General features: G+C 43.6%; 1 protein-coding gene and 1 long non-coding RNA gene across 2 annotated transcripts in view; one reads left to right on the plus strand and one right to left on the minus strand.

Annotated features, from left to right (window-relative positions):
- MYO16 (myosin XVI) overlaps positions 1 to 25,173 on the minus strand; it is a 450,985-nt gene that overhangs the window by 44,002 nt on the left and 381,810 nt on the right. Inside the window, exon 31 of the mRNA XM_046664745.1 lies at positions 21,254 to 22,336. Within this exon, the coding sequence (XP_046520701.1) occupies positions 21,254 to 22,336 (1,083 nt within the window). The remainder of the gene's footprint in view (positions 1 to 21,253; positions 22,337 to 25,173) is intronic.
- Positions 12,528 to 17,926, plus strand: LOC124241137 (uncharacterized). Its single transcript, XR_006889116.1, has 3 exons — positions 12,528 to 12,585; positions 13,132 to 13,308; positions 17,720 to 17,926. It is a non-coding gene; the product is annotated as an uncharacterized LOC124241137 (long non-coding RNA).

Consider the following 25,173-nt stretch of genomic DNA (forward strand, 5'->3'; position numbering starts at 1 on the left):
AGGCTCCCCCTCCACCTGAGTCAGGCTCCCCCTCCACCTGAGTCAGGTTCTCCTCCTACCTGAGTCAGGCTCCCCCTCTATTTGAGTCAGGCTCTCTCCCACTGGAGTCAGGCCCCTGCTCAGACTGGCCAGGTGTACTTAGGATTGGCTCTCGCTTCCCTAGGGACCTCAAAAAAGCTCCAAACTCCTGGGGGATTTTGCTCAACGCCAAGGCTCTGCCTGCTGCTTCTGCTCTTGGTCTGTTGGCACAGAGTGGATTCTGGCTGTCTTTAAGTTAAGCCTTTCTGAAGTTTTAGGTTAACAAATATTCAGAAGTGATAATTAGCATAATTTGTTTGATTAGACGTTACATGCAGCAGAACAGTTTATGTCCCTGATCCCAAGTAGGGGAGGAAGGAGGGAGAAGGCCAGCCAGCCCTCCAGAGCTTGTCTCCCACAGCTGGTCCTGATGTGAGCCTTTCTAACTCTTCCTCCTGGACATTCTCTCCCTTGAGACTTGCCCTGACACTTACACTCAAATAGCACTAGAGGCCACAGGCATTTATCTGGATGTTCCATATGGATTTGCGTTTCAGTGCTGTCATGTATGCATTCCTCTGCCCGGAATATCCTGTCCTCTCATGAACGCTGCCTCTTCCTACCCACCGTGGGGATCCCTGTTCAGATCACCTGCATGGCAGTGACCGCTGGTTTAGGAGTAAAGCATACACATCAGAGAGGAGCTGGTCTGGCCAGGCAGGAAGGTGTGCTAGGGTTTAGCAGGAGAAGATGCTGGAGAGATAGAATGAAGGCAAAATGAGCAGGGCTTTGACAACCGGGCAGAAAAGTCATATTGAAATGATCCACTTTGAGCCACTGTAGCTCCTGACTCCTTGCACTTAGAAGATAAGCAGAGCCTCCAGCCAAGCCAGCACGCGTGAGAGCAGTGGCCACAGTGAGCTCAGGTGACCTTCACCATCCTGCTTCTTGACAAGGAGCAGTCAGCCAACAGGCTGGAACTGAAAGAAGAGCTATTCAGTTTAGTGAACACTATTTGCCTTTTTTTAATCTTCTGGAAATTGGGAAAACAGGTTTGATTTTAAAGCTGTCTAAAGACACAGACAGTCACCTGCTCTTACTTCTTTTAAGATGGTTTTTTTCATTCTTTAATCCGGTTGTTAATTGAGTGCCTATTATGTGCCGGACACTCTCCAGGGGCGGGAGGTACAATAACCAATACAAGGGCCAGGCAGCTTGGAGCCAACCTCTCGGGAACATGATCGACAACAGAGAACAAGCAGATGACTGGAAGAGGGAGCCTGCCAGCTGGGTGGGCAGTGGGGCTGGGCAACCGAGGTTTTCAGGCAGTGTGGGGCAAGGAAACATCCAGGGGGGTTGCATTTGGCTTCAGAGAAGAAGGAGGGAAAGAAGCGGCTGTGTAGGAAGAGATCTCCCCACATGTGTGAAGCCCCCTAAGCAGGAAAGGGCTCACCCTTTTCAAGAAGCCAGGTAGTAACGTCCTAATGAGTCGGGCACGTGGAAGCAGAGGGCAGGTGAGAAAGGGCAGTGAGCATATTGCCCAGGGCAGGGAGGGAGGCCACTGGACAGGAGGTGAGGTTTTGTTTTCAGTGCAATGGGAGGTACCAAAGGGTATGAGGTGAGAAGTGCCATGCTGGGTAGACGGGGACAGTCCTCTTCCGTCTGCTGGTGCAAGACTCAATCCTGAGACACTTGTTGACTCTTGGTACGAATATTTGATGCTAGCTTCCCTCATAACTGATTTCTCTCTCTTAAACAATTGATGCATTTAAATTATAGTCAAAACCTCCAACTTTGCTCTTGAAATTTATAAAGTATTTTCATATTTCCAATCAGCAGGTTAAATTATAGCCAAGAAATGTTTTTAGATTTGTCATATAAATAAGGCTGTGATCCTTACATTATCCACTAAAATTTTCTCTATCCTTTTATCTTAAAAGCATATGTCTACTCAAGGATGGCTCTGGATTGGAATAAGGGAATAAGACCTTCTTAACATAAGACTTAAGAATTAATGGCCAACCTAATGATAATTATTCACATTGCTCTTATAACAATTACCATCTCCTTAGTGTTTATTACTCGCCAGTCTCCCACTAGATGTGGGACTTGTCTTAGCCCTTGTTTTCACAACAATTCCAAATAGTTGTCACTATTACGCCTATTTTCGAGATGAAGTCATTGAGGCTCGGGAAGGTTAATCTATGTGCAAACATTTCACGATGAGTCAGTGTTGCAGCTCGATCCAGACTGAAGCACATAGCACTCCACTGTCCACCCACACTCATTCCTACACTTGGCCCCTCTGTGTAAAGTCTGCCCTCCTTGGTGCATTGGCTGATGTAAAGCATAAGGCAGCTTCTTTTCTGTGGCTTTATTTGATCATCTATGCCTTTGTGGTAAGGAATTGGGAGCTGTAGGTTGAAAACTGTACCCTAGACACTGAAACAGAGTTGTGAAATCAATGTTGGTGTCCTCACTTTGGAGTTACCCTTATTCATGACTATTACCAAGGGGGTTCTTGGCTTACTAAATTCTGTGTCAGCCTCTGCTCATAAACGCCCTTACTCCAAGTTAAATCCAAACACGTAAAAGCATCTGTGCCCCAACTTGTTAATTTCCCTATTCAGCCACAATGACTGTCAACTGCAGAAACTCAATAATCTGATTTTGCTGTAAAGTGTCAGGTTAGTGCACAAACGGTTGCAACGTCCCTCGTCAAAATACACCCATTATCCTGTTGGTGGGCACTGAAGGAATCACAACAATAAAAAATCAAGTGGACACTGGCATTAAGTTTGGAGATGTCTTAGTTATAAAAGTGCATGTACAAGAGGCATGCTTTATGGAGACTTTTCAAAGGAACAGTACAGGGCAAATAAAATATCAAGCCCGTTCATGCCTCCAAGCAATGGCCATCAGTATTTTGAAGGCAAAGAAAAGTCAGTCACACCAAAAGAAAATATTTGAGACTCTCAATGAATCAAAGCAAACAAGTAGAGAAGTGAGTACTGCGAAATCCTGAACAATGATTCAAGGTGTGTCTGCGTCATTCTGTATCTCCTCATCTTGTGAAATCAGTGGTTTGTGTAGCTCAGTGGCATCCTGTGGTTGGGCGCTTCCTAATCCTAGTTGAGTCAAATACCCATGATGTTTTCCTTTAGCCTGTAAATGGGATTTCTCTCTGACCCCAGCCTGGTGCTGTTTTTACAGGTACGGGAGAAATGAATCACAACGAATCTGACTCAAAGATAAAGGCTTGGCCTTTACGTGAGGCTATGATTATCAAACACAAGTATGCAGTATAGGCACATTTAAGCTGAATCTTAGTCTAGTGAGAGAGTTCTAGCAAATCTCTAAATGTGAATATAAGAAAAAGAAAAAATCCTGCGTTAGTTTTGATATATCGAAAATATCACACCAGGTGGGTGTGATCCTCTGAAAACCGGTTTTCAATAGAAGGGGACATTGCCCATCAGGGGACATTTGGCAACATCTAGAGACACTTTTGGTTGTCGCACTGGGGAAGGGGGGGCCACGGGCATCTAGCCAGCGGAGGTCATGGATGCTGCAAAACACCCTGCAGGGCACGGGACAGCCCCCCACGGCGAAGAACCATCTGGCCCTGAAAGTCAATAGCGCCGAGGTTGAGAACTCTGCTTTTTTAATTGAAGAATAATTGACATACAACATCCTATTGGTTTCAGGCGTACATAAGCTGGGTCAGATCATGCCATTTTTCCACTTAAGGCTCTTTACTCCTTTCTTATTTTGTTCAGATTAAGGTCCCAAGGCTTCCAGAGGTTGAGACACCCTCCACGACCTGCCTCCCTGCTGGTCTTCCTCATTTCCAACTGCCCCCTTGCCACAGGCCGCCCCTGCATCCTTCTGCCGGGGAGAGCACAGGGTTCCTGCATCTTGTCCAGGCTTCGCTCACACCTCCCCTCTCAGAAAGGGCCCACCTTCTAGATCATCTTCTAGAAAACAGCTCCCCTCTCCCCACCCAGGGCCGTCTCCGTCCCCACTCCCTGCTTTAGTTTTTCTGCCTCGTCCTTCTTCCCGCACGACACACTACCTTTCCCTCATTGGTTTATTTTCTGTCTGCTCCCTCTAGAATGTTGGCACCAGGAGCTCAAGCGCAGTGTTGGTGCCCAGAACAGTGCCTGCACACAGTAGGGCCTCAATAAATATTTGTTGAAAGAAAGAGAAAAATAGAATGAATAATAATTGAATTATGACAACAAATTGCTATAGAAATTTTGTTTTCTTAAAGGAGCTACACTTTTTGTAACTAAAATAATTGACAAGTTTACTAACTAAAAAATTCATGTGAATGATTACGGAGAAATCACATATCACATTAATAGTTTTTCCCCATTTACATGAGATTATTGGAAACATATGACAGGATTCCCATTGTTAATAACACGCCTTTGAGTTCTAATCACTACTTATTCAAAATTATGAGGTAAGGAAAATTTCACATTGTGGGAGGTGAAACTTTTCTACCTATTCAAAGGGCCAGAGCTGTTTGCTTCCCGCCTGAGTGTTAACTCGTGGGAGAAAGGACTTGGAGATATTTAAATGTATTCCTCACCCACGGTGTGAGATTCACATTTTCACTACTGTCCTACTAAATATCATTAATAATGCTTTCATTATTGTTCTACCAATCTGCAAGGTTCATACATATTTCATTTTTTAAAATCTTGCTTTACATGGCCTTATAATTTCTGATACCAGGAAATTGCAATCAATTTGGTAAGTGTTGGCTCTGCAATCTTGGTGGCTGGAGGTGAAAGAGGGAGGCTGACCAGGAGTCAAGTGAGTGGAGGGTCCAGACCCCACCCCTTCTTGCAAAAGCCACTTGCAAGGCAATGAATGCAGTTAACTCCTGTGTACCTGGCAGCTTTTGTAAACACACACTTTGCTCTGACTTATATTCTAATTTTAAATAAATGTTCACTTTACTCCCTAAATTTTTGTCATTTTTATTCTTTTTCTTAAAGAAGCCCGCACTCCCTGGACCCTATTATATAAGCTTCAATGTCTGGAAAAAATGGAACCTGTCCCAGGCGTAGAGAGATCTAGCAGAAATCTGTCTGATCAAATCCTTGCCCCTGGGGAGTCCACACTCACTGGGAGAAGAATGGGTGAGAAATCACAGAACAAGGCTACAGGGCAACATAGCCTCTGTTTGATGGTGGGTGTTGTTTCACACAGACCCTCAGGGCAATGTCCTCAGGAATTAGGGAGAATCCGCCCTAGTCACAGGACTATTTTGCAAGTTTACCCAGATAGGAGAGGTGTCAATAAATTCCTGTGAGGCAATGTGTCTAGAAGAAGAAATGGAGGCAGGATTTTGTTGGGGGAGAGTAGTGAGATGGAAGCTAAGGAAAGAATGCAGATTCCTCAGGAGAGGAGAGAAACTTCTTACCAGGAAGAGAGAAGCTTTCTTGAATAAGTTTGGATCAGCTAGGGAAACATGGCGGGTATAATGAGTGACCGTGACAAGTGCTCACACCAAATCAACAGCTGGAAAAAACGGGGCAAAGGCCATAGTGGTTGGTCCATCCCCAGGAAAGAGTGAGATGTCCTTGAGTTGGTGGCCCCTCCAGGGGGCGCGTGAGAGCTGGATGTAGCAGGAAAGAGTGGTGAGAAATGAGACGACCACACTGCTCTTCCAAACTGGGAGATTCCTGCATTAATTCAACAAGTATCTATCAAGCCCTACAAAGTCCAAATTGGATGCCAAGATTTAGCTGTGAGCTTTTAGAAACATATATCTAAAAGAAATGATCCCTCAAACGCTTACATTCTAGAGGAGTGATAAGACACAATAAGTGACAGGAATGTATGGTACCAATTGATAAGTACAAGAAGAAAAAGCACAGATGACTGTAAACTATCTTGGGGGATTTAGGAATGAATAATCTGGAATAGTCACTGTGGGATTCTCATCCTACTCAGTTGAGTTAATGTTGGCTGTTTTTGTGTGTTAACGCCTTCAACACAGAAAACGTCAACCCATGTGGGAGGGACATGTGGGGTGCATGCTAACGGGTGCCCTTTCTCAGGCTTCTAGGTGGTGACTCAGCTCAAAGGGTGATTGCCTTCGCCTTCATGGTGCCTTCGATGCAAATGTTAAGGCAGCAGAAGACCAGGGGCTGAAATGAAAGCTGCGCAAAATGCCCCTGGAATCCACAGGAGAGTGGGGGGTGGGGGTGCAGCAGCTAGGTGGGCCTTTGGGGTGTGGGCAGGAGAAGAAAACACTGGATTCCGAAGCATGGACAGAAAGTGGAGAGGAGGAGGGAAAGGAAGCAGAAAGTGTTAAGCAGCAGAATCAGAGCTGAGTGCGCGGGAGAGCGAGAGGAGGCTGGCTCTGCCCACAGCGCTGCCCCTGGGAAGTGGGAGGCGTTTGGAGCTTATGCAGCATCACGAGAGTGGGTTCCCGCAAGTCTTCTGAGTAAGGACACGACATGAAGAAGACTGTATTTTTAAAATGTTATTAATCTAGCAAACAAAGTGTACAGCTGGGTTAGCTTTGAGGAGAGATTAGAAGCAAAAAAAGGGCGAGGGTTTAGCCTCAGGCGGCGACAGAAGAAATGGGCAGTGAGGGAGTCAGCTGAGTTAAAGACCGTTTGAGCAGAGGGACCAGGAGTAAATCAGGACCAGCTAGGGACCAGAGGGGAGAATGAGTTTGAGGCTGCGCATGTTGACTTTGAAGTGACAGCCATATACGCAAGGATTAAACTGAGTGACAGTTATTTGAACAAGAGCATTTAATAGGACTGAAAAGAAAATGTCTAGGAGAGACCTAAGAATTTCTCAGTAGGGAGGATTTCTTCCAGGAAAGTGATGTTCCTACGAGCAAGGTCAGAAGGCTAAGCAGAAGTGATAGTGGATCTAGACAGGCCAGAGAGGGCTTGGAGGAGGAGCACATGGGGCTGGGGAGCAAGGTGGGGCAGAGGGAAGAGCTTCACATGGCAGAGGGAGCCTGACAGGACCAAATGCCACAGAAAGGTCAAGGAGAATCAGGAAGGAATGAGCAACGGAGTGTTTCTTTAAGAAGAAAGCATTAAAACATCATTTCTCTCTTAGTTACCTTAACTTGAGATAATTTTAGAGTATATTTTGGAAACGTATGAGATAAAATCCAGGTTTCAGTAACACAGGAGAAAAACAAACTATAGCTGTTGGGCTGATTTAATACCTAGAGTGCTATGCAAGGCATAAAAAATGTGAAAATACATTTTAAACTCATTACTCATGCTCGCTATAATTCATTCTGCAACTCTATAGGAAAATTCCTCTTCAGAAAGGCTACTGCAGGGAGGGACTGTGCTTGTTCTTTCCTATTTGACTTTAAGGAAAAGTACAAATGCTGAGAGAGTTGTCTGGCGTGGTCCTGCTTCTTCTCAACTTCTTGTTTCTGAAATTTAGAAGTTACAGCTAGACTGTGCTTCCAGATACACATAGATGGTGTGTAATTAAATTTGGATTGGATCTCTTAGACCCGAAATCGGCGTCTAGTCTGTGTTAACCAAATCTGGTCTGTGTTACAAAGAAAAATGCCTTTTAAATCTCCGATTTTTCTAAAATCTATCATTGGACATGAGGAAGAAATACAAATAAGGCCTTATAAAGCTCTCCCACGTGCCCCCGCCTTCTGCTAGAACAAGCTTCTAGGCAGTGAATTAAACTTTTTTTCTTATACATGATAGCATAAACAAACATTTCACATATTGCCTCAGAGAAAGACAAATGTCAAGTGTGAGGATTCACACAGACACAGTGGCTGATCCTAAACTTAAATAAGACGAGGGATTTCACCCGTTGGGCGTGTAACAAGGGACAAGACGTGAGCAGAGTGCTGTGTTACTAAAGAGGAGATGCGCATGCTCACGAAGGGTACACACTGGATTTGCGTATGTTTTGAACAACACAAGTCTAATTGACCCTACACCATGTGAATTAGACTTCACCATCCCTTTGCTAATAGTTGCAGAAATGTATCGAAAGAGGACTTCAGTGTCTAGTAGCAACTGAGAACTGAGCACAGAGCACTGGCTTCCCCTGTGATCACGCTTCTGATACAGCTGTGTTCCACCACAGTTACATTTCTGTAAGAACTGATGACTTAAGAAACAGAAAAATATAACACTGCAGCGATTGGAAAGGATGGGTGGGTTGAGAAAATATGATTACCTGACATGTATCCGACATGCTATAACCTTAAAAGGCTGGAGCTGGACCCCCGCATTTATTCCTCCTTTTTAATAATCCCTATGGCATAGCCACTCTTGAGGAGATCAGAATTCCTCTTGAACTTGTGTTCTAAGCATCCTGCTGTGGCAGAAAGTGCTACAAACACATAGCCTCTGGGTTAAGTAGGGTAGAATGGAGAAGCTTCCTTGTCCCCTCCTCTTAGCTCTTGCCACCCACTCCCCTGCCAAGCCTAAGGAGAGGATTTGCGCTTGAAAACACCAACTGAAGCAGGAAATACAGTGATATCTTCAACAACATATGTGCTGAGCACGGGAAGAATGTATTGATAGTAAAGCTAAAAAATGACTGTCAGTATAAATAAGGTTTTCAGAACCCAAAAATGCACAGAAAATTATGCCGTGCCAATTTTCTTCTAAATTTAACTAACTGGATCCTTTTGTGCCCATCTATTCTGTCCCTGCCATAAAAGGAAAAAAATCATGTCAATTGCTTTCCTCTGCCTGCACTTGGGTAGCTTGCCTTTCCTGTAATTAGCTGAATGTGCACACCTAAACAACAGGCCTGCTGGGCCCGGAGACCCGCTCCTCACGTAGAATTTCCTAGGTCATGCGGTTATTTATGTTGCTGTTGTTTTCACATTTCCTACATGCCAGGTGGTAAAGCAAACCCAGAGTCCTGGACTGCCTCGCCTGCAGAGCAGCACTGCCAGTCTCGGCAGTGTGGGCTTCAGTTTCGGTACATGCTTTCTCCAGAAAGCAAAGGTAGAGCGGGCGACGCTCCCGCTCCTTTACGGGGAGAATTTAGTATTTGTGACACCTACATGGTGTCACGTGGACGGTAAGCTAGTGATGCCTGTCATCTGAAAAAAACAACACAGGGGAGCCCCCAGAACACTTTGACCAGTTCCCACTTCCTTTCTCAAGTAAACAACCAATGCCCAGAAGCAGATCCCTTTAGGATAAAAGACTATTTATTTACTTATTTCCATGAAAATTGTACTGACTCTATTTTATGTCTTTGTATTTAATCAGCTTTATAGATAGCTAGTAATAGAGTCGCTCTTGGATTTTTAATGGATAAATGGCTTTAAGAATAACTACTTCAGTCCTTTAGAAAAATATAATCTATGGTTGGACAATTTTAGGGGCACTAGATTGTGCTCCAGTCTCAACACTCCTGTTCTAGTGCCTTCTGGCCACCCCTATCTCCACCACAAAAACCCCAACACAACTAGAGATGTGGCTGAATCACTGTCGTGTCATACAGGACAATAAACCTCTAACGGTCAGCATTAATTTCACTGATGCTTTTGCAGTGAGCGGGTCAGCTCAGAGAGCACCAGTAAAATCAGCAAAACTTAAAAAACAAAAGCAGTGGTCTGTGCTGAGCCTTTTCAAAATTCTTGTTCAGAGCTGATCACATAATTTACCCACCGAAAATATTTAATGACCCAAAGAGCACAGGCCAGGACCAACCAGAACAGACGGGAGCCACACATCTTATTAAGTTCTTGCCCTGTCAACATTTGACCAAGAAACTGGGCAGGCCTGGGGCCAGGACGGCCAAGGCAGTGGATGGACTTGGTCACCGCGGAGGGCTCAGCACAGCAGTCATTTCCAACTGGCACAGAGATATTTCGATACTGTAACAATGGTATGGTGGTGCCCTGCACCAGTCCCCATGGGCTGGCTACTCGCTAGCAGCTCCGAGGTCTGAAATAATAAATTAAAAATATCCATGTAGACATAAATTCTTGTCAAAATTCTCTGCAGGCCACATGGACTGTTTCTTTGATGGCTCTGGTGATTGCGTCCTTCACCGGAGGAGGAAGATTGGTGGGAAAGACTAATTCCTCCTGCCTCCAAACCGCATGCGCATGTGACTGACTTTCCCTTGAGCCGTGACAGTGACAAATCTCAGGGTAGATGTCAGTGACTCAGGAAGGATGAACAGCTGAGACAGTGCAGGAAAGGCTAACCTGTGTCTCAAGTGGGTTCTTATTTCACCCGTAACACAGGAAGAAACCACCAAATGGCCACCCGGTGGTGTGGCTCCACTTCCCATATGCCCCACAACTAATCATTTCTCATACATCCTTTTGAAAGTACATATGTTTACACGTCAGTGAACATAGAAAAATCTTTTCCAAGTAGCCTGGTGTAGTTATTCCCAAATGCAACCTGATTCTGTCCTCATGCCCTGGAATCACTGAGAGCAGGCTGGAGCACACACCGGGGCCAGCAGGAGGGAGGGCCTCCTTGCACGCTGCTGCTCACTGTCCGGTTGCTTTCGTCTCATCTCCCCAATCCTTCCATATAAATCCTTCCTTCTAGACCAGTGTTTCAAAGGACATATTTATAGGCTGTAAAATCAATTTAATGGGCCACGATAAACATTTAAAAATGAAAAAGAGTAGAATGAATTGAATAAAAATGCAGCGTTTCACAGGCATTAAAAGTAAGTTGCGCTTTGTGAAACCTGAATAGTATCTTCACGTAAAATGTGTTTCTCGCTGCCTGCACACACTGGATTTCTCTTGTTTCTCTGCTGTGAGCTGCTTATGAGCAGACCTCTCATTTTATTTTTAAAATCCATACAACTTAACATAATGCCTGGCACAAAATAGATCCTCAACGCATTTCTGAATAAACGAATAAATGAGTGAATCTTGCGCCTTCTTTTTTAATGATTTTTCCAAACCTCTTGGAAAACTTGAGGCACTAGCAAACAGAAATACAAAATATTATTGCTAGATTAATCACTCTGCCTGAAGTTAACCTCTGACCTTTCAAGCCCTGAAAAGAGGCACATGTCTTGGAGCCATGTCATAGAATCACTGTATTATCTCAAAAATGGCATATTTTTCTAAAATCATTACAGAGGGTTCCTAGGATGGATTGAATCTCCACAGAAATGGAAATTCTCTCTGATTAGCAGGTGGATCACCTCACTGGGTTTTCTAATGATCGTCAGATTAAAAGGACATTTTCACGATCCCTCATCACCCTACACAAGCACAGGGCCTCTGTCCTGAGTCACTGTACCAGCCTCTGTAAATCAGACATGATTTCAAGTTTGGGGAAGCGAATGGAGGAGACCCTCCGCATGGCTGCACCTACACCAGTGAAATTAATGCTGACAATTAGGGTTTTACTGTCCTGTATGACATGTTAGTGATTCAACCACCTCTCAAGCTGTGTTACGGTTTATGTGGTGGAGATGGGGATGGCCAGAAGGCACTAGAACAGCATGCTGAGACTTGAGTGCAAGCTAATGTCCCTGAAATGGAGCAATGTAGATTACATTTTTCTCAAGGACTGAAGTAGTTATTCTTAAAGCAATTTATCTATTAAAAATCCAAGAGGAACTTTATTACTAGTTATATATAAAGTGGTTAAATATCAAAAGACAAGATAGAGTCAACACAATTCTCATGAAAATCAATCAATCAATCAATACGCTTTTGCTCTAGAGGATCTGATGCTGGACATTAGTTGTTTACCCAGGAAAGGATGTGTGAACTAGTAGAAGTGTTATGGAGGCTTCCCTACTTTAAATTAGTTGCTTTACTCCTAGATGTCCCCTCCATCCTGCTGTTGAAACCACCTGGGCCCTATCTGGTTGGTGATCTCATCAGAGAACTGGAATTGAGCAAAAGTAACTTCAACAAATGCACGTGACTTCAGGAAGCCATTTCATGGCTGCGAGCTTTGTCTTGCTTTTTGGTAACGTGGAAATGCCTGGGTGTCGATAGTTTTCCCCATTGCTTTGCCCAAGTCTTCTCTCTCTCCCTCACTTCTTCCTGGATCACCCATCTTTCCAAAGCAAAGCAGAATAATAAAACTAAAATCCAAAACACGCGTATTTGCCTGGGAAATACCCTGATATACTCACTGAGTATATGTCAGGTCTTCCTTTTTTTAAAGCAAACACTTCTTGTGGAAGAGTATGTTTCATTATGAGCCAGAGTTTTGGGTGTGAGGAAGCTCTTTTGTAGGTTTTTCAGAGATTTTAGGTACCGAACAAATTCCCAGGTGTCATGGTTCAGTGAGTGCAGCATTGTAAATCTTGGTAATCTCGGATCTAGCTCCTGCCTGTCATGGTTTGGGCCCTGCATATTTTAGGACCTACTCATCTGTGTGGGGAGCACAATGAACAATATTGTTGTTTATTGTCTTATTATAATTAACATGTATTATTGAATGGCAATTGGCCAGTAACTGCAAAGGTACAGTGCCTAAGTATGAACATTGCAGATTTCAGGACGAAGCCAGAAGAAGAAAGAAGTAAAAACCAGAGTAGAAAAAGGCCTGAGAAGCTTTGCACAGTGGATACCAGGTGACTGATGGAGACTCACGGAATGGAGCACTGGGTAAAGTGACAGTGAATATAGCCAGCTCTCGGGTGGTGTAAAATTCTCTAGGCTAATCTGAGGATTAATCATAAAAATGATTCAAGTAGGTATAAAGGACCTAAACACTGGTAGGTAATTAGGAAATAGGTTTTTGTCTTCCAATACTCTTAAGGAGGGAGAGAACATGGCACCAGTCCAGTCCATCTTTAGGAAAACATTCCACACACCACGTCGCTTCTAAGCATTTCTTCACAAAAGGAAGAAAACCCCAGGATATTGTATTATGTGGCAATAATGAGATGCAGATAGTCAGGAAGGTCTTTATTAACTTGCTTAAGGAGAGCAGCTGAGTGGCTTAGAGGATAAAGCACTGGGTTTCTCTCTGGAGCCCCCAGTGGGAGTTTAATTCACAATCCAGTATAGAGAACCATAATACACAATAGCTGCTTGCTTTAACGGGTTGATAGTATGAACAATATTTACTGGTTATGAAAGATAATCCACTCCTGAAAAGACTGCCTTTTTTTCAGAATCCCAGGTACAATGGATTCCACTCCCACTGGTGGTGCACTACAGAACATCTTGGTTGTGATGGCTTCTCTGCTGCGGTTGGCTCATCTCAAAAGTGATGCACTATTTACGGGAGATACATCCCTCTGGTCTGACTGGCATGCTAGCGGTTGTAGATTTACAGCCAACACGTTAAGGTAATTTCCCAAGATAATGCATACTATTCAAATGGTAACTTTGATCAGATTTATCTAAATATTTAATTGTCACAGCTCTCCACTGGTTTTGCTCCTGGGTTTCAAAGAATAACAAAGCGGCGTGGTCTAGTGGAAGTACCAGGGTCACGAGACCTATGATTTTAATATTCTCCCAACAAATGTTTATTGAGGGGCTCTGAGTGTGGGCTGACTCTAGTGTCAGGGCCTCACAGCACACAGGAGGTTGTGTGCTATGTTTTAGGTTTTTATTCAGCTATGTTTCTAATGTTGCCATTATCTATATCTCTGTTTCTATATTCACATAATTTAGAAAATCATGAATTTCTGGCTTTTCTTTTTTTATAAAGTTGCTATAGAGACACATGATGAGGGCTTTTTTGAGTGTGTGTCTTTTTCCTGTCCCCATCACGGTGGCTGTTGAAAGTCCCTGCTGACTGTCTGTGCAGCTCTTGGCATCGTCCCTGGGACAAGGTGACAAGTGACGACACCTTTACTCTCTGGCTGGTCCTGCCGGGCCTCTGACACCCCATTAATAAGGTTGGAGCCCATATCCTACAGAGGTAAATGCTTCCTTAAGGAAAAATGAGCATTTTGCAAGTGAATACAACTTCAGTGTGTGTTTGTTTATCAGTAATTACAAACTCAGTTCCCAAGCAAAACCTTAGAGAGACTAAAATAAATGGAGATAGAAAATAAGGACACATCGTTTTGAATGTAAGGAATTATCCTGGTGCCACTTGTGTGCTGTGAGGACACACTGTGGGACAGGTGAGCAGAAGTAGAGACGGTGAGGACAAGAGGAGGAACAGGTGGAGATACACAAAAAGAATATCCTCTCAGCTTAAAAGCCATGCACGGATGTCCCTCAGGAACATTTATGACAGGTAAAAAAGCTTTATCTACCTCCTTCTTTCCTGGTAATGAGTTTATGTTTAACCTCAGAAGGGAATTCTTTTCTGAGACAGGGGCTCTGTGTCATTCTAAAATTTTAATTGTTTTCGGATACTGAGAATGGCGTAAGAGAAAGAATCCAGGGGTTGGGAGAAAGGAGACGTGTTTGATTCCTGACTCTGGGACCGATTAGTTTCTGTGATTATAGGAAAATCTCTTAATCTCTCAAAGTCTCAGATTACTCATTAGTAAATGGGGATGATAACCCCTGCTTCCCTCACCTCACACAGAGGCAAGGATCCAGCAGGGAGAGAGACGTTACCGAGATTGGCCAACAAGAAAAAGCCACTTACAAATATTAGTTATCAACATTATTAACAGAATACCATTAACAAACGTTCCATTGCACTTCTGAGTATCTCCCCTTGTGTGAAATCACATACCTAGACTTGCTACTATCATTTCAGTTCATTTTCCTCCTCTGGCTCTCTGCACTCTTTGTCGGAGAGATCCTAAGAATTAGTGTTCAATTCCCGCATGAAGAAGAGAAACAATGGAGATGATTCAAGGCCTTGTCAGGAAGTTTCCAGGTGGCACCCCGATCTTGCTATGATTCCATGCAAGGCAAGCAGTGCCTTCTGTTCTCTTTCCTTGTCCTTCAACATTTGTGGCGATATTCTAAAAGGACCATGTGCCCTGAACGTGCATGTCTCACCACACATTGCTTCTTCTGGCTGCCAGGCCGATGGTCCCACCTCGGCACCCAGAACTCCATCACTACTCTTCCTCTACGCTCTTCCTGCTCGCCTGTCAGTCAGCCCAGCGGGTGGCTGGCTTTCCTAGACTCTGTGGCAGAAACTCACCCCTCTTCTGGGCCACTACCCACACCCGTGGGCACATCTTGTGGCAGTGGTCCTTCACCTTTCCCAGGTCACTGACATTTTGTGCCTCTTCCTCAAACAAGGTCCAAGCAAACCCCCAGGGTTCGCAGGCCGCTTGGAGCTCAGCTGTGGACCCATCAATGGTTTATGACTCCAGGCTAAAGCCTCTCCCTTCTCCTAGAATTTCACTCATTGAAATTGGGTGGCCCCGTCTGCCTCCCACACAGTCTGTGAGAGGGCAGCAGCAACTTCAGAGCTCGCTCTTTCTTTTTTGGATTCCCATGAGCAAGCCCTGGGCTGACATTAAGCAAATACTTATTGGATGACTATAAGGGAGTCAGCCCTACAAGTTAATGCAAGTCCAGTTTACAGGCCCTTGGTTGCACAATTTCCCTGGGTAAATTCTTGGGCATTATAGAGAGCAGACACTGTAAATTGTGAGCAAATATCACAAACATTCACAACAAACATTAGGCATTTTTAAAAAAATGTCCAATTAATACAGAGGACAAAGAACTTTATGCCATCAGGAATCACACAGCTCTCAAGCGCAGAGCTGGGACTCCTGTCACCTGGTGTGTGGGGATGACCTGGTAAGTTTGGCTACTGATCAATTTACCAACATTGAAAGCCTATTTCTAAGTGGAGATGAACTATGTGTTATTTCTATTGGGCATTTGGGGTATCAGAAGCACTGCAACGTATGGCTGCAAGTCCTAAACACAGATCCTCTGTGTTACTGCAGAAGGGCCACGAACTTGATATAAAAAAAAAGTCCTTTTCTCACAGAGAGATATAGTCTCCTTATGTCAAAGCTTGGGTTCATTGGCATGGCAAGGGAAGAAACTTTACACAGCTTGTCCTTGCCTAATATCCACTTAGTGATAAACGGGGAACTTGCTTCTCTGGGGACGTTAAGCTCGTCTTCCCAAAGGACTTACTCATTTGGAAAATGAGGGAAATTTAGTGTTGATTCAAAGTGGTTCCAGAATGCAGAGGAATGCCTTAGTTTCACAGGAGGGAGATTTTTATGGGAGGCAGGAATGCAGACAGTAACACATCAGTAAACTATGTACTTGTTCTGTCCACGCCCTTTATAATTTTCATGAAGCCTCAGGCCACCAACCCCTACAAACAAATCACCAGAGAGAGAAAGCCTGTGTGTGGGGAGTGAGAAAGATTAACAGCTCTGCACAGGATAAAGTACTAAAACAGCCTGAGTATAGGCAAGAAGCCTACGGGATGTCATGTTGAGATTTGCATAAGGCCCACCAATTTCTTATCCTGTGACCTCATTAGAATGCGTCAGGGATTAACTTAAGATAGTGTTGAAACTTCTGTTTCAAACACAAGGAGCAGAGTGGCAATTTACAAACACTGTCCTTGAGTAAGTCACAGATTTCTGCCAGTAATCTATGATATGACAGTGATTTTAAAGCATTCTTCTTGTTACTAAACAATGTATAAGCAACTGTACTTAAATCTGGCAAAGAAGTGTCTAAACCTCATAATATATTGATTTAAGATGCAACTGTATGTCTTTTGGAACACTGATCTTTCACACTTAGTTCTGTTTGGATGCCATATTTGGAAATCCACACCTTTTTTGTACTAGAAGGGGTCACCCGCACCAGCCGCCCACGTCAGGGGCTGTCGTCAAAGTCCACGTAGAAGATCTTACAGGCTGGTGTTGTTTTGGTGGAAAGCTAACCCCTGAGAATTATTTTGTTTATGTCATGAAAAATGATGCCCTGATTTCCAGAAGCAGGCTTCTGTCCTGAGTGGCAGTCTCCTGTTGGGGAAGGCTGAAGGGATCGACTGGTCTGTATAACGAAAATGAGTTAAGAATGAATCTTTTATTTCTCTTAAAGGACTTCTATAATAGAATATTTATAATATTTATTAATAAATTGATCTGACATTAGGATGTACTTCAAAATAATCCAGTAGCAGAGGAGGCAACTGGGAGCGAAAGGAGATGAACCAGGACCGGCCATGGCGAGAGCTCACTAATGTATTCTTTCTACTTCTGTACATGTTTGAAATTTTCCATAGGGTCAACTTTAAAAAGAATTTCTTTTGAAACAAATGGCCTCATGGAATAAAAATATCATCTTGTAAAAATTTGCTTATATAACACTCTGATTTAAAAACTCAAAATACTCTTATTTGGAATTTATGCAATAATATAAAACATTTATAATTAACAGTAATGTCCATTTGGCTTGAGTGGTTCTTATTAAGTAAAAATGCCAGAAGGGCTAAACCTATCAAAAATGTTTATATCTGAAACTGATTTTTTTCAGGTAGATTTTTCATCAGATAAGTATTTAATAACAACCTTCTATATGAAAAGAAATATTGTACATTATTTTTGTTGACGTCATTTTTATCCACCTGTTTATATCTTAAAAACCAAGGATGTACAGTAGCAGAAAATAATGAAACAATTTTTTGTAAAAATATTCTGCAAATCAGACTTTTCCTTAATTCAGCCTGGCTCCCCTCCACTTTCTCCTCCAGATTTCTGAGGCGTACTGCATTTTTGTCAATGTCCTATCATTCTGATCTCTTTCAATAAGTGAAGAATAACATGCTCATTTTATTTCACGTTCTAGATAAACTCAGCCAGACGCCGTGATGCCATTTGGAGCAATGGAGCGCCCTAGTGGCCTAAACAAGCCAATGAATCTCCTCCTTCATTTGAATTAGGTCTCAAAATCTTGAAACTAAGCAAGCGGAAATAATTAGCACAATAATATTAGTCACATTATAACTTCTGATAAAAAAACATTTTGTGAATGAATGGGATAATTGTATCTAGAAAGGCATAGACAATTAAACATTTAGTCATTCTTAATTTTAAGGGCCAAGTGGCCCCCATATGGTATTTCAAAATTATACATATGTACTCTTACGAGCTGTGAAGTATGTTTGGCATTTTTGAGTTTACAGAACAGTTTTCTCCATCCAAACTGTATGACTCTCTTACTTGTTGCACCTCAGGTGAGCAAATATGAATTTTTAAAACTTTATGCTCTTTGGTTTTTTTTTCACTCCTGTCCTAGGCACCATTCTGTAGGTGTCCCTCTGGTGACAGGATTACTGCGTTCAAGGCATCCCCTATCTCTCACAAGCAGGGTGACTTTGAGCAACTGGATTAATCTCTCTGTGTCTTAGCTTTCCCGTCTGTAAAATGGGGATAATAGTAGCAGATACTTCTTAGTCTTGTGAGAATTAAACAGTTGTTAAAACAATGCCTGGGGCAAGTAAGCACTATAGTTACTTGTTCCTAATTTTATTCCTCCCAGGCTGCAGCCACATCTTTCATCTGCACAGCCACATTTGGTCTACACAAGCATCTTGGACTCGTAGAATTTGTGTGACTCTGTATGCCTCATTTGAATATCCAACAATCTATAGAAAATGAACTGTTTTGAGGATCATAATATTTATGAAATGCTACAGCTAAGTCTATGGAGTAGCAATGGGGTAATTACACATTAAAAGACCTCATTTCCCATGCACAACTCACCGTCCATTTTTTTTCACTGGAAATACCTATAGCAGGGTAACAACGAGCAGTTTAGTCTCCTCGAGGTCACTTTCCAAAGAAGTGAGGGGAATATTTTGAAACCTTCTGCAAAATTTGCAGTATGAGTTCCCCACATATCAACCAGAAGAGAGAAATGAGCTGTAATTAATTTAGGAGCCTTGAGGCTGACTTAGCCACCCACTGGATTATTTGGTAAGAAACCTATTTCAAGTGAAAATAAGATATCTTTAAACATAAAGAAGGTAAAGTAGAAAATTTAAAACGTTAAAAGGAAGAAGTCCCAAGATTATAATAAATCGTTAATAACAGGCATTTGATCCATTCAGAAGGAAATGGATTACTGGTTTCAGGATCAAACTGTGTAAACCTTAATAATCATATAAGCAGCTCCAGGGCTTAGCTCCAGCATTAAGATTTTTTTTCTCCCACATCTTATCTTTAGCCCCTGTTACATTCTGAAAGGATAACGCGTATGATCCCATGAGAACATGTCGTGCAATTTGTAAACTTATTTCCCACATCACAGACCATCAGGAATCACACAGCTCTCAAGCGCAGAGCTGGGACTCCTGTCACCTGGTGTGTGGGGATGACCTGGTCTCATAATGCTAAGTTTTCTGTTATTACAGCTACTGTGCTGGGGCAGAAGTTGCCAATTCATGTATTTATGAGAAAGTCATAAGTGGCTCAAACCAATCTTTTCAAATTAAAAAGTGTTTTGTAAAAGCCCACAGTAGAAAAATAGATGTTTTATAATTTTAGAGTTGAATTAACAAGGTCGTACTTGAGGTTTTGATATGTGTTCTCAAATAGTCCTGGTTAAGGCCGCCATAGGGAACTATAATTAGCAACTTCCTGCACCATGCCTGGAGGCCTCGCTGTAATTCTCAGGATGCTCTGAGTCCTGGACTTAAGGATTTCTAAATGATGAGGCCTGTCCAGAAATTCATTACTTTTGCTTTCTTGAATAGAGTCAAGAAGAACTCACCCAATTCCTATCTACAATAAAATGAGGTTTATAAGGTTTTAGCAAACTTTGAGTTCTAAAAGCAAATATTAATTTGTTCATTAAATGTTTTTCTCTTAGATTCCACTTTGGTCCTTAGAATGAAACATATGATTTGTGAAATTCAAAATTCTCCTACTTACAAGCGCAATTTCATTTACAAGCACAATTTCATTTATTAACGGTCTATAATTAAGAAGAAATTGTTAGCTAAATGAACAATTAGCTTATTTGTCTGAAGAATAAATAGAGAGTAAGTTATTCATTCATTTGCTAAGTATTCTTAGCCTTGACCTACTTTTCACTTATTCAGTTTGCTTTCTAGATTTTCTAGAGTTTTTGTACCTAAAGTAATTTTCCTAATCAAATGATGACAGCTACCATATTTATGTATTCTCTTTAGGAGAAAGAGCAGGTTAATGAGTACATAAAATGTTATATCACAAGTCAAAATTTTAATTCCAACCCTAACACCTGACCCTAAGGAAAGTATTTAACCTTTTGAAGTTTCCCTTCTCTGTCAAGTGAGGATGTTAATAGTTGCCATCTACCTTGGGTTAATGACATCACGACTAAAGGGACCAGTTACAATGTCCTTAAAAAGAGGATGCTCCATATTAATGTAATTCTTCCACCAAATACAGAACATTGGGAAATATCCTGGTTTTTTAGAAAAGCCATCATTGGAAGATGACTCCATTCTTTGTCATTATTATGAGAATCTGCCAAAACAGGGCCTTTGGCACAAAGGCAACCTCATCTGAATGAAGCAGCCCGTGGTTAGATACTTACAGGAGTAAAGCAACATCCTTAAAGAGTATTTTTGCTAGCTACATTCTGCTTTTATAGGGACACAAGAATAAATACTATTGTATACAGGCAACAGTCTCCGGCTGCAACAGCCTAGGGCTGAGCTCACTTGAGAGGACTGTCAACCTCGAACTGGGCCCTAGGCCGAGCTGCCCAATGAGAAGACGCAAATAGAACAGAACCAAGTTAAAATGTCCCTCAGGTGGGGTACCAACAGAAGAAAACCCCTCATTCAAAACAATATAAAGGTGAGGGGTATTAGGTGTAAGGTGGTAACTGAATACGTAATCTTCCTAGACGCCGGGTGGAAATGAGATGGACAGCAAGACAGAAGGACAACCGTGGGTTAATGGTGAACTGTACATCAAATGGGAATCCCAATGTAATGCTACAAAAATACCATTTCCATGATCTGAGGAAGTATTATTAGGAAAAAGAAATCAGCTGCTAAAATTGAATCTTGCTCTAATACTTATTGTCATAAGAATTTGTTAAACCCAGTTTTAGTGCTGTGCATTTTTACATCAAGAGCCTCTATCTGCAAAATGGAAATATTAATTCTTACTTACTTGGCCATGTAGTTCGCATAAGATTTTGTTTTAAGTTGATGTCTGCTCTGAATGACCACTACAATCACCTCAAACATTATTTTAATTATATATGTGTATGTGCATACGCCTCCACCTATCTGTCTATCCATCAATCCATCCATCCATCCACCCACCCACCCACCTACCTATCTCAATGTGCAAAAGGGGGATCCTGGTCCCTCCTGCTTACCTTCGGGTTCCCTGATTCTCCTTCCCGCCGCAGACTTCCGAAGCACGCTCCTACCGGAGTTGAAGAGACTGGTGAGCTCGTCCAGAGGACTGCCAAGACGTCTGGAGTTTGGGGGGCTGTAGGGCACCGGAGAGGACGAGTTGGAGTTGGCCTTTCTGTGGTCGGCTCTAGCTGCCTTGCCGGGGGAGTAAGGAATCTTGGAGAAGGAGCCGCAGGGCCCCGCGGCCGGAGCGGAGTTCGGCTTTTGCTGCCCCTTGGGCAGCTCGGGGCTGGCGGCAGCCGTCCCCGGGCCGGGCGCACCGGGCTCGGCCGGGAAGGGGAAGTGTGCGGGCGGCGGCGTGGGCGGCGGCGAGAGCCTGGGGGCCCCGTTCAAGACCGGGAGGCCGGGGGACGCGGGCCTGTCTGCTGCGTCCCCTTTTTGGTTTTTGCAATACTGCGGCGACAGAGGGCTCGCGCCTTCGGACGGCACGGGGTACTTGAGGTTGGTTTCCAGGACGGGCAGCTTCTTCACCTCCAGCGGCGTCAGGGGCGACTCGTCGGAGGCAGGGGAGCAGGTAAGCGGGGTGGGAGGGAAGACCAGGAGCGGGGGCCGGTGAGGCAGCAGGTTGGGGAAGGGGGCGGGAATGTCGCACGCGTCCCTGCAGGGCCCGGGCGCCTGGCCGCTCGCATCGCCGTCCTCCAGGGAGCTGGGGCTCCGACCGTCGCCCAGCAGAGGGGGCGACGCGGACGCCGAGGCGCCCACCGCCCGGCTGCCGCCGTCCTCGAGGGGCACGAAGTACTTCATCTCCTCGTACACGGCCTCGGCCTGCTCGGGGCTGCCGGCGCGGCCCACCATCTCGATGTAGACGGGCTCGGGCTCGGGCGCCGGCGCGGGCGGCGCGGGGACCCCCGGCACAGCCCCTGGGGCGCGCTGCGGGCCGCCTCTGTGCCGCGCGCCCGCGCCCCCCGCTGCCCCCGGCCGGCCGCCCGAGATCTCCTCCGAGGAGCCGCTGAGCTTGGTGTGGGGGCTTCGTTTGGGCTTCCGAGGAGGAATCTTTTTCATGGTGCTGTAGTCATCACTGTGCGGTCGGGGCCGGGTGAGAACTGAGGAAGGGACAAAGAAGCGACAGGAAGGGTTAGCGAGACCCCAGGACCCCACCACCGCGAGGACCGGACCGGCAGGCTGGAGCCGCCCTTCCCCGCGCAGCCCCCGCGCGTTCCCGCTGCGAGGACCAGGCCTGCATCCCTCTGCCCTCCAGGATCCCGGCTCCCCCGACCCTTCCCGAGACTGCCAATGAGAAATTGAGTTCTGATCTTGGCGCTGCAGGACATTTTCCACCCACCCGTTGAGGAAGACATAAGGGGGACAGCAAGGCGGCCCAGGGTCCTCAGCCATCTGCCGAGGGCAAGGGCCTGGCGAAGCAGCGGGAGAGGGCACTTCAGATGATGAGCGGCTGGAAACTCTCACACTTGTATTCTTGGGGCCTGATACAGGTGTGAAATATGTGTTGGCTGAACTGATCGTAAGGATTTTACAGAGCAGAAAATAGAAAGCTAGGGAGAGCAAGCAGATTAGCTAATTCGTGGCATATGGATGCTTCCTGCAGGAAATGCATAAGCTTGATAGTAAAATAATATGAACAAAACAAAACATCAACAAGAGCACCTCCATGCATGGAGAGATTTTTTAAAGAATTTTAAATAAATGATGCCTAGGGTGGATTTTACGATTAATCAGTGTATTTGAATCCTTAACAGAAACATTTAACAGAGAAATCAAGATTATAACATTTCACTAAGCGCTTCTTAAGTGGAAACTTCTTAAACTGAAAAAAGGGAGATATTTAGAAAAACAAGTAAGTGTAATATTAGTAAGAACTAATTTTGAAAGAGGGAGAAAACCTACTTAAATATGACTCTAAAACAATTATTAAAGGTTATGTTTTGAAAAAAAGAAATTCCAAAAGACTTCTTTTTCTAATATATTTTTACTATAAATTCTAATAGTATTTTATTAAAAAATAATTTTTCTGGAAACGGATGTTAATTTTAGAAAATTGCATTTTACTGAAGTATCTAAACTTCTCAAAAATCTTGAACTATTTTCCTAATTTGGTATTTTACTAAACTGTAGGAATTCTTGATATAAACACATCTAATTTTGTGGAGTTCCTGAGTTGTTTAACTGAGGCAGCCAGGGTTTTGTCTCACTATGACTGCACCTATGACGCAGTCTCTGTCCCCAGTTTTGGGGAGACAATGAAATCTAATGGTTCAAATTGAAGGCTGTGAAGCCAGATAGGCCTGGATTCAAATTTTAGTATGAGCATTCATCCAATCATTCATTTAGCAGTCCAGTCAACCAGTCTTTTCTGAGACACCTTCGTGAATACAGAGAAAATGTATTCCTCTGCATACCTTCTTCTGCTCTAGTGGGGAGAGTCAGATAATAAAAAAAAAAGTAAATAAAACAAATGAGTAAGTGCTATAATGTGTTTCAAAGTCATACATGCTATGAGGATGAGAAACAATGGACCACAAAAAGGGTGTGTGTGTGTTTGTGTGAGTGGCAGTGGAGCAAATTATAATTTTAAGAGAGGTCTTGGTCAAATCTCTCTCTTCTTTGGTATAGTCATGCATAGAATAGTGATATTAGTAATTATCTCAGAGGAATAAAATAGATGGATATTGTATGTAAAGTGCTTAGCTCAGATTCTGGCACATTGTAAACATGGAACAAATGGGAGACATCCAAATGAGAATAGGAAAGAACAAAGTTAATTTTCTAACTCAATGGACATCTTTGCAAGCCAGTATTACACAGGGTTCCCAAAAGCAGCCAACTTTGAAGAGCAGAAAATATGAAAAATGCACAAGTCTGTAATTAGTAAGCATTATTCCAAAGGCTTTCAATGTGCTAAAGCATGGCAGCTCATAAGCTTCTCCTAGAAAGTTAATGAACCAAACAAATTTTTAACATTAGTATTATAGAGTTGTTCAAAGATTTGAATAATTTAAAGGATTTGTGGCAGATTGTATTTTCTGAAACTGGCTTCAACAACATTTTCAGTCCCACATGCTCTTCCAGAACCTTGAAACTGGGATGGTCTCTGAGACCGCTCCCGATGAACAAAATATGGCAAAGGGGATGCCACCTGCCTTCTGAGGCTGATTGTAGGCAGCACAGCTTCTGCCTGGCTCTCACTGTCTTGGGACTCATCTTGGGGCCCTGTCTCTATGTGAGAGTTCTCTTTACCCTGAAGCAGCCATATTATGAAGAACAAGTGGAGAGGCCCCACAGAGGTAAGAGAGATGCTGGGGGATCCCATCAGCTCCAGCCTTCAGCTGTCCAGGTTTTCCCAACTCAGATACCAGACATGTAGTGGACTGAATCGTCAGACGATTCCAGCCCCAGCCAGTGTATGACTACAGCTGTGTGAGAGCCTGCGTGAGAACCGTGTAGCCAAGCTTAGCCAACGACCAGAACATAAGAGAGAGATAATGATAAAATCTTTGTTGTCATTTGAAGCCACTAAATTTTCAAGAGGTTTGTTATATGGCAATAGACAACAGAGAGCAATAATACAGATATTGGTACCTGGAAGCAGAGGGCTCCTGTGAAAAACTTTGAAGTTGTGGCAGTGACTTTGGGAAATTGGAGGAGTCTTGAAGAGACTGTTAGCAGAAGTGTGGTCATGTTCAAGAAAGCTCCTGATGAGGTTTAAAGGAAAGTGAGGAAGACATTGGAAGCTGGAGGAAACATGATTCTTTTTGTGCCATTTTGGAAAGTTTAGTGACTCTGTCACCTGCAGTAATGTGCTAAATAGAAAACACACTTAAGGAAATGGATGATCTAGCCAAGGAGATTTTTCAGGCAGAGTGCAATAGCTGCTTCTTGGATTCTTCTAGCTGCCTATAGTAAAACGTGACAGTAAAGAGAT

Source organism: Equus quagga, chromosome 6, assembly GCF_021613505.1.
Source record: "Equus quagga isolate Etosha38 chromosome 6, UCLA_HA_Equagga_1.0, whole genome shotgun sequence".
Taxonomy (NCBI): domain Eukaryota; kingdom Metazoa; phylum Chordata; class Mammalia; order Perissodactyla; family Equidae; genus Equus; species Equus quagga.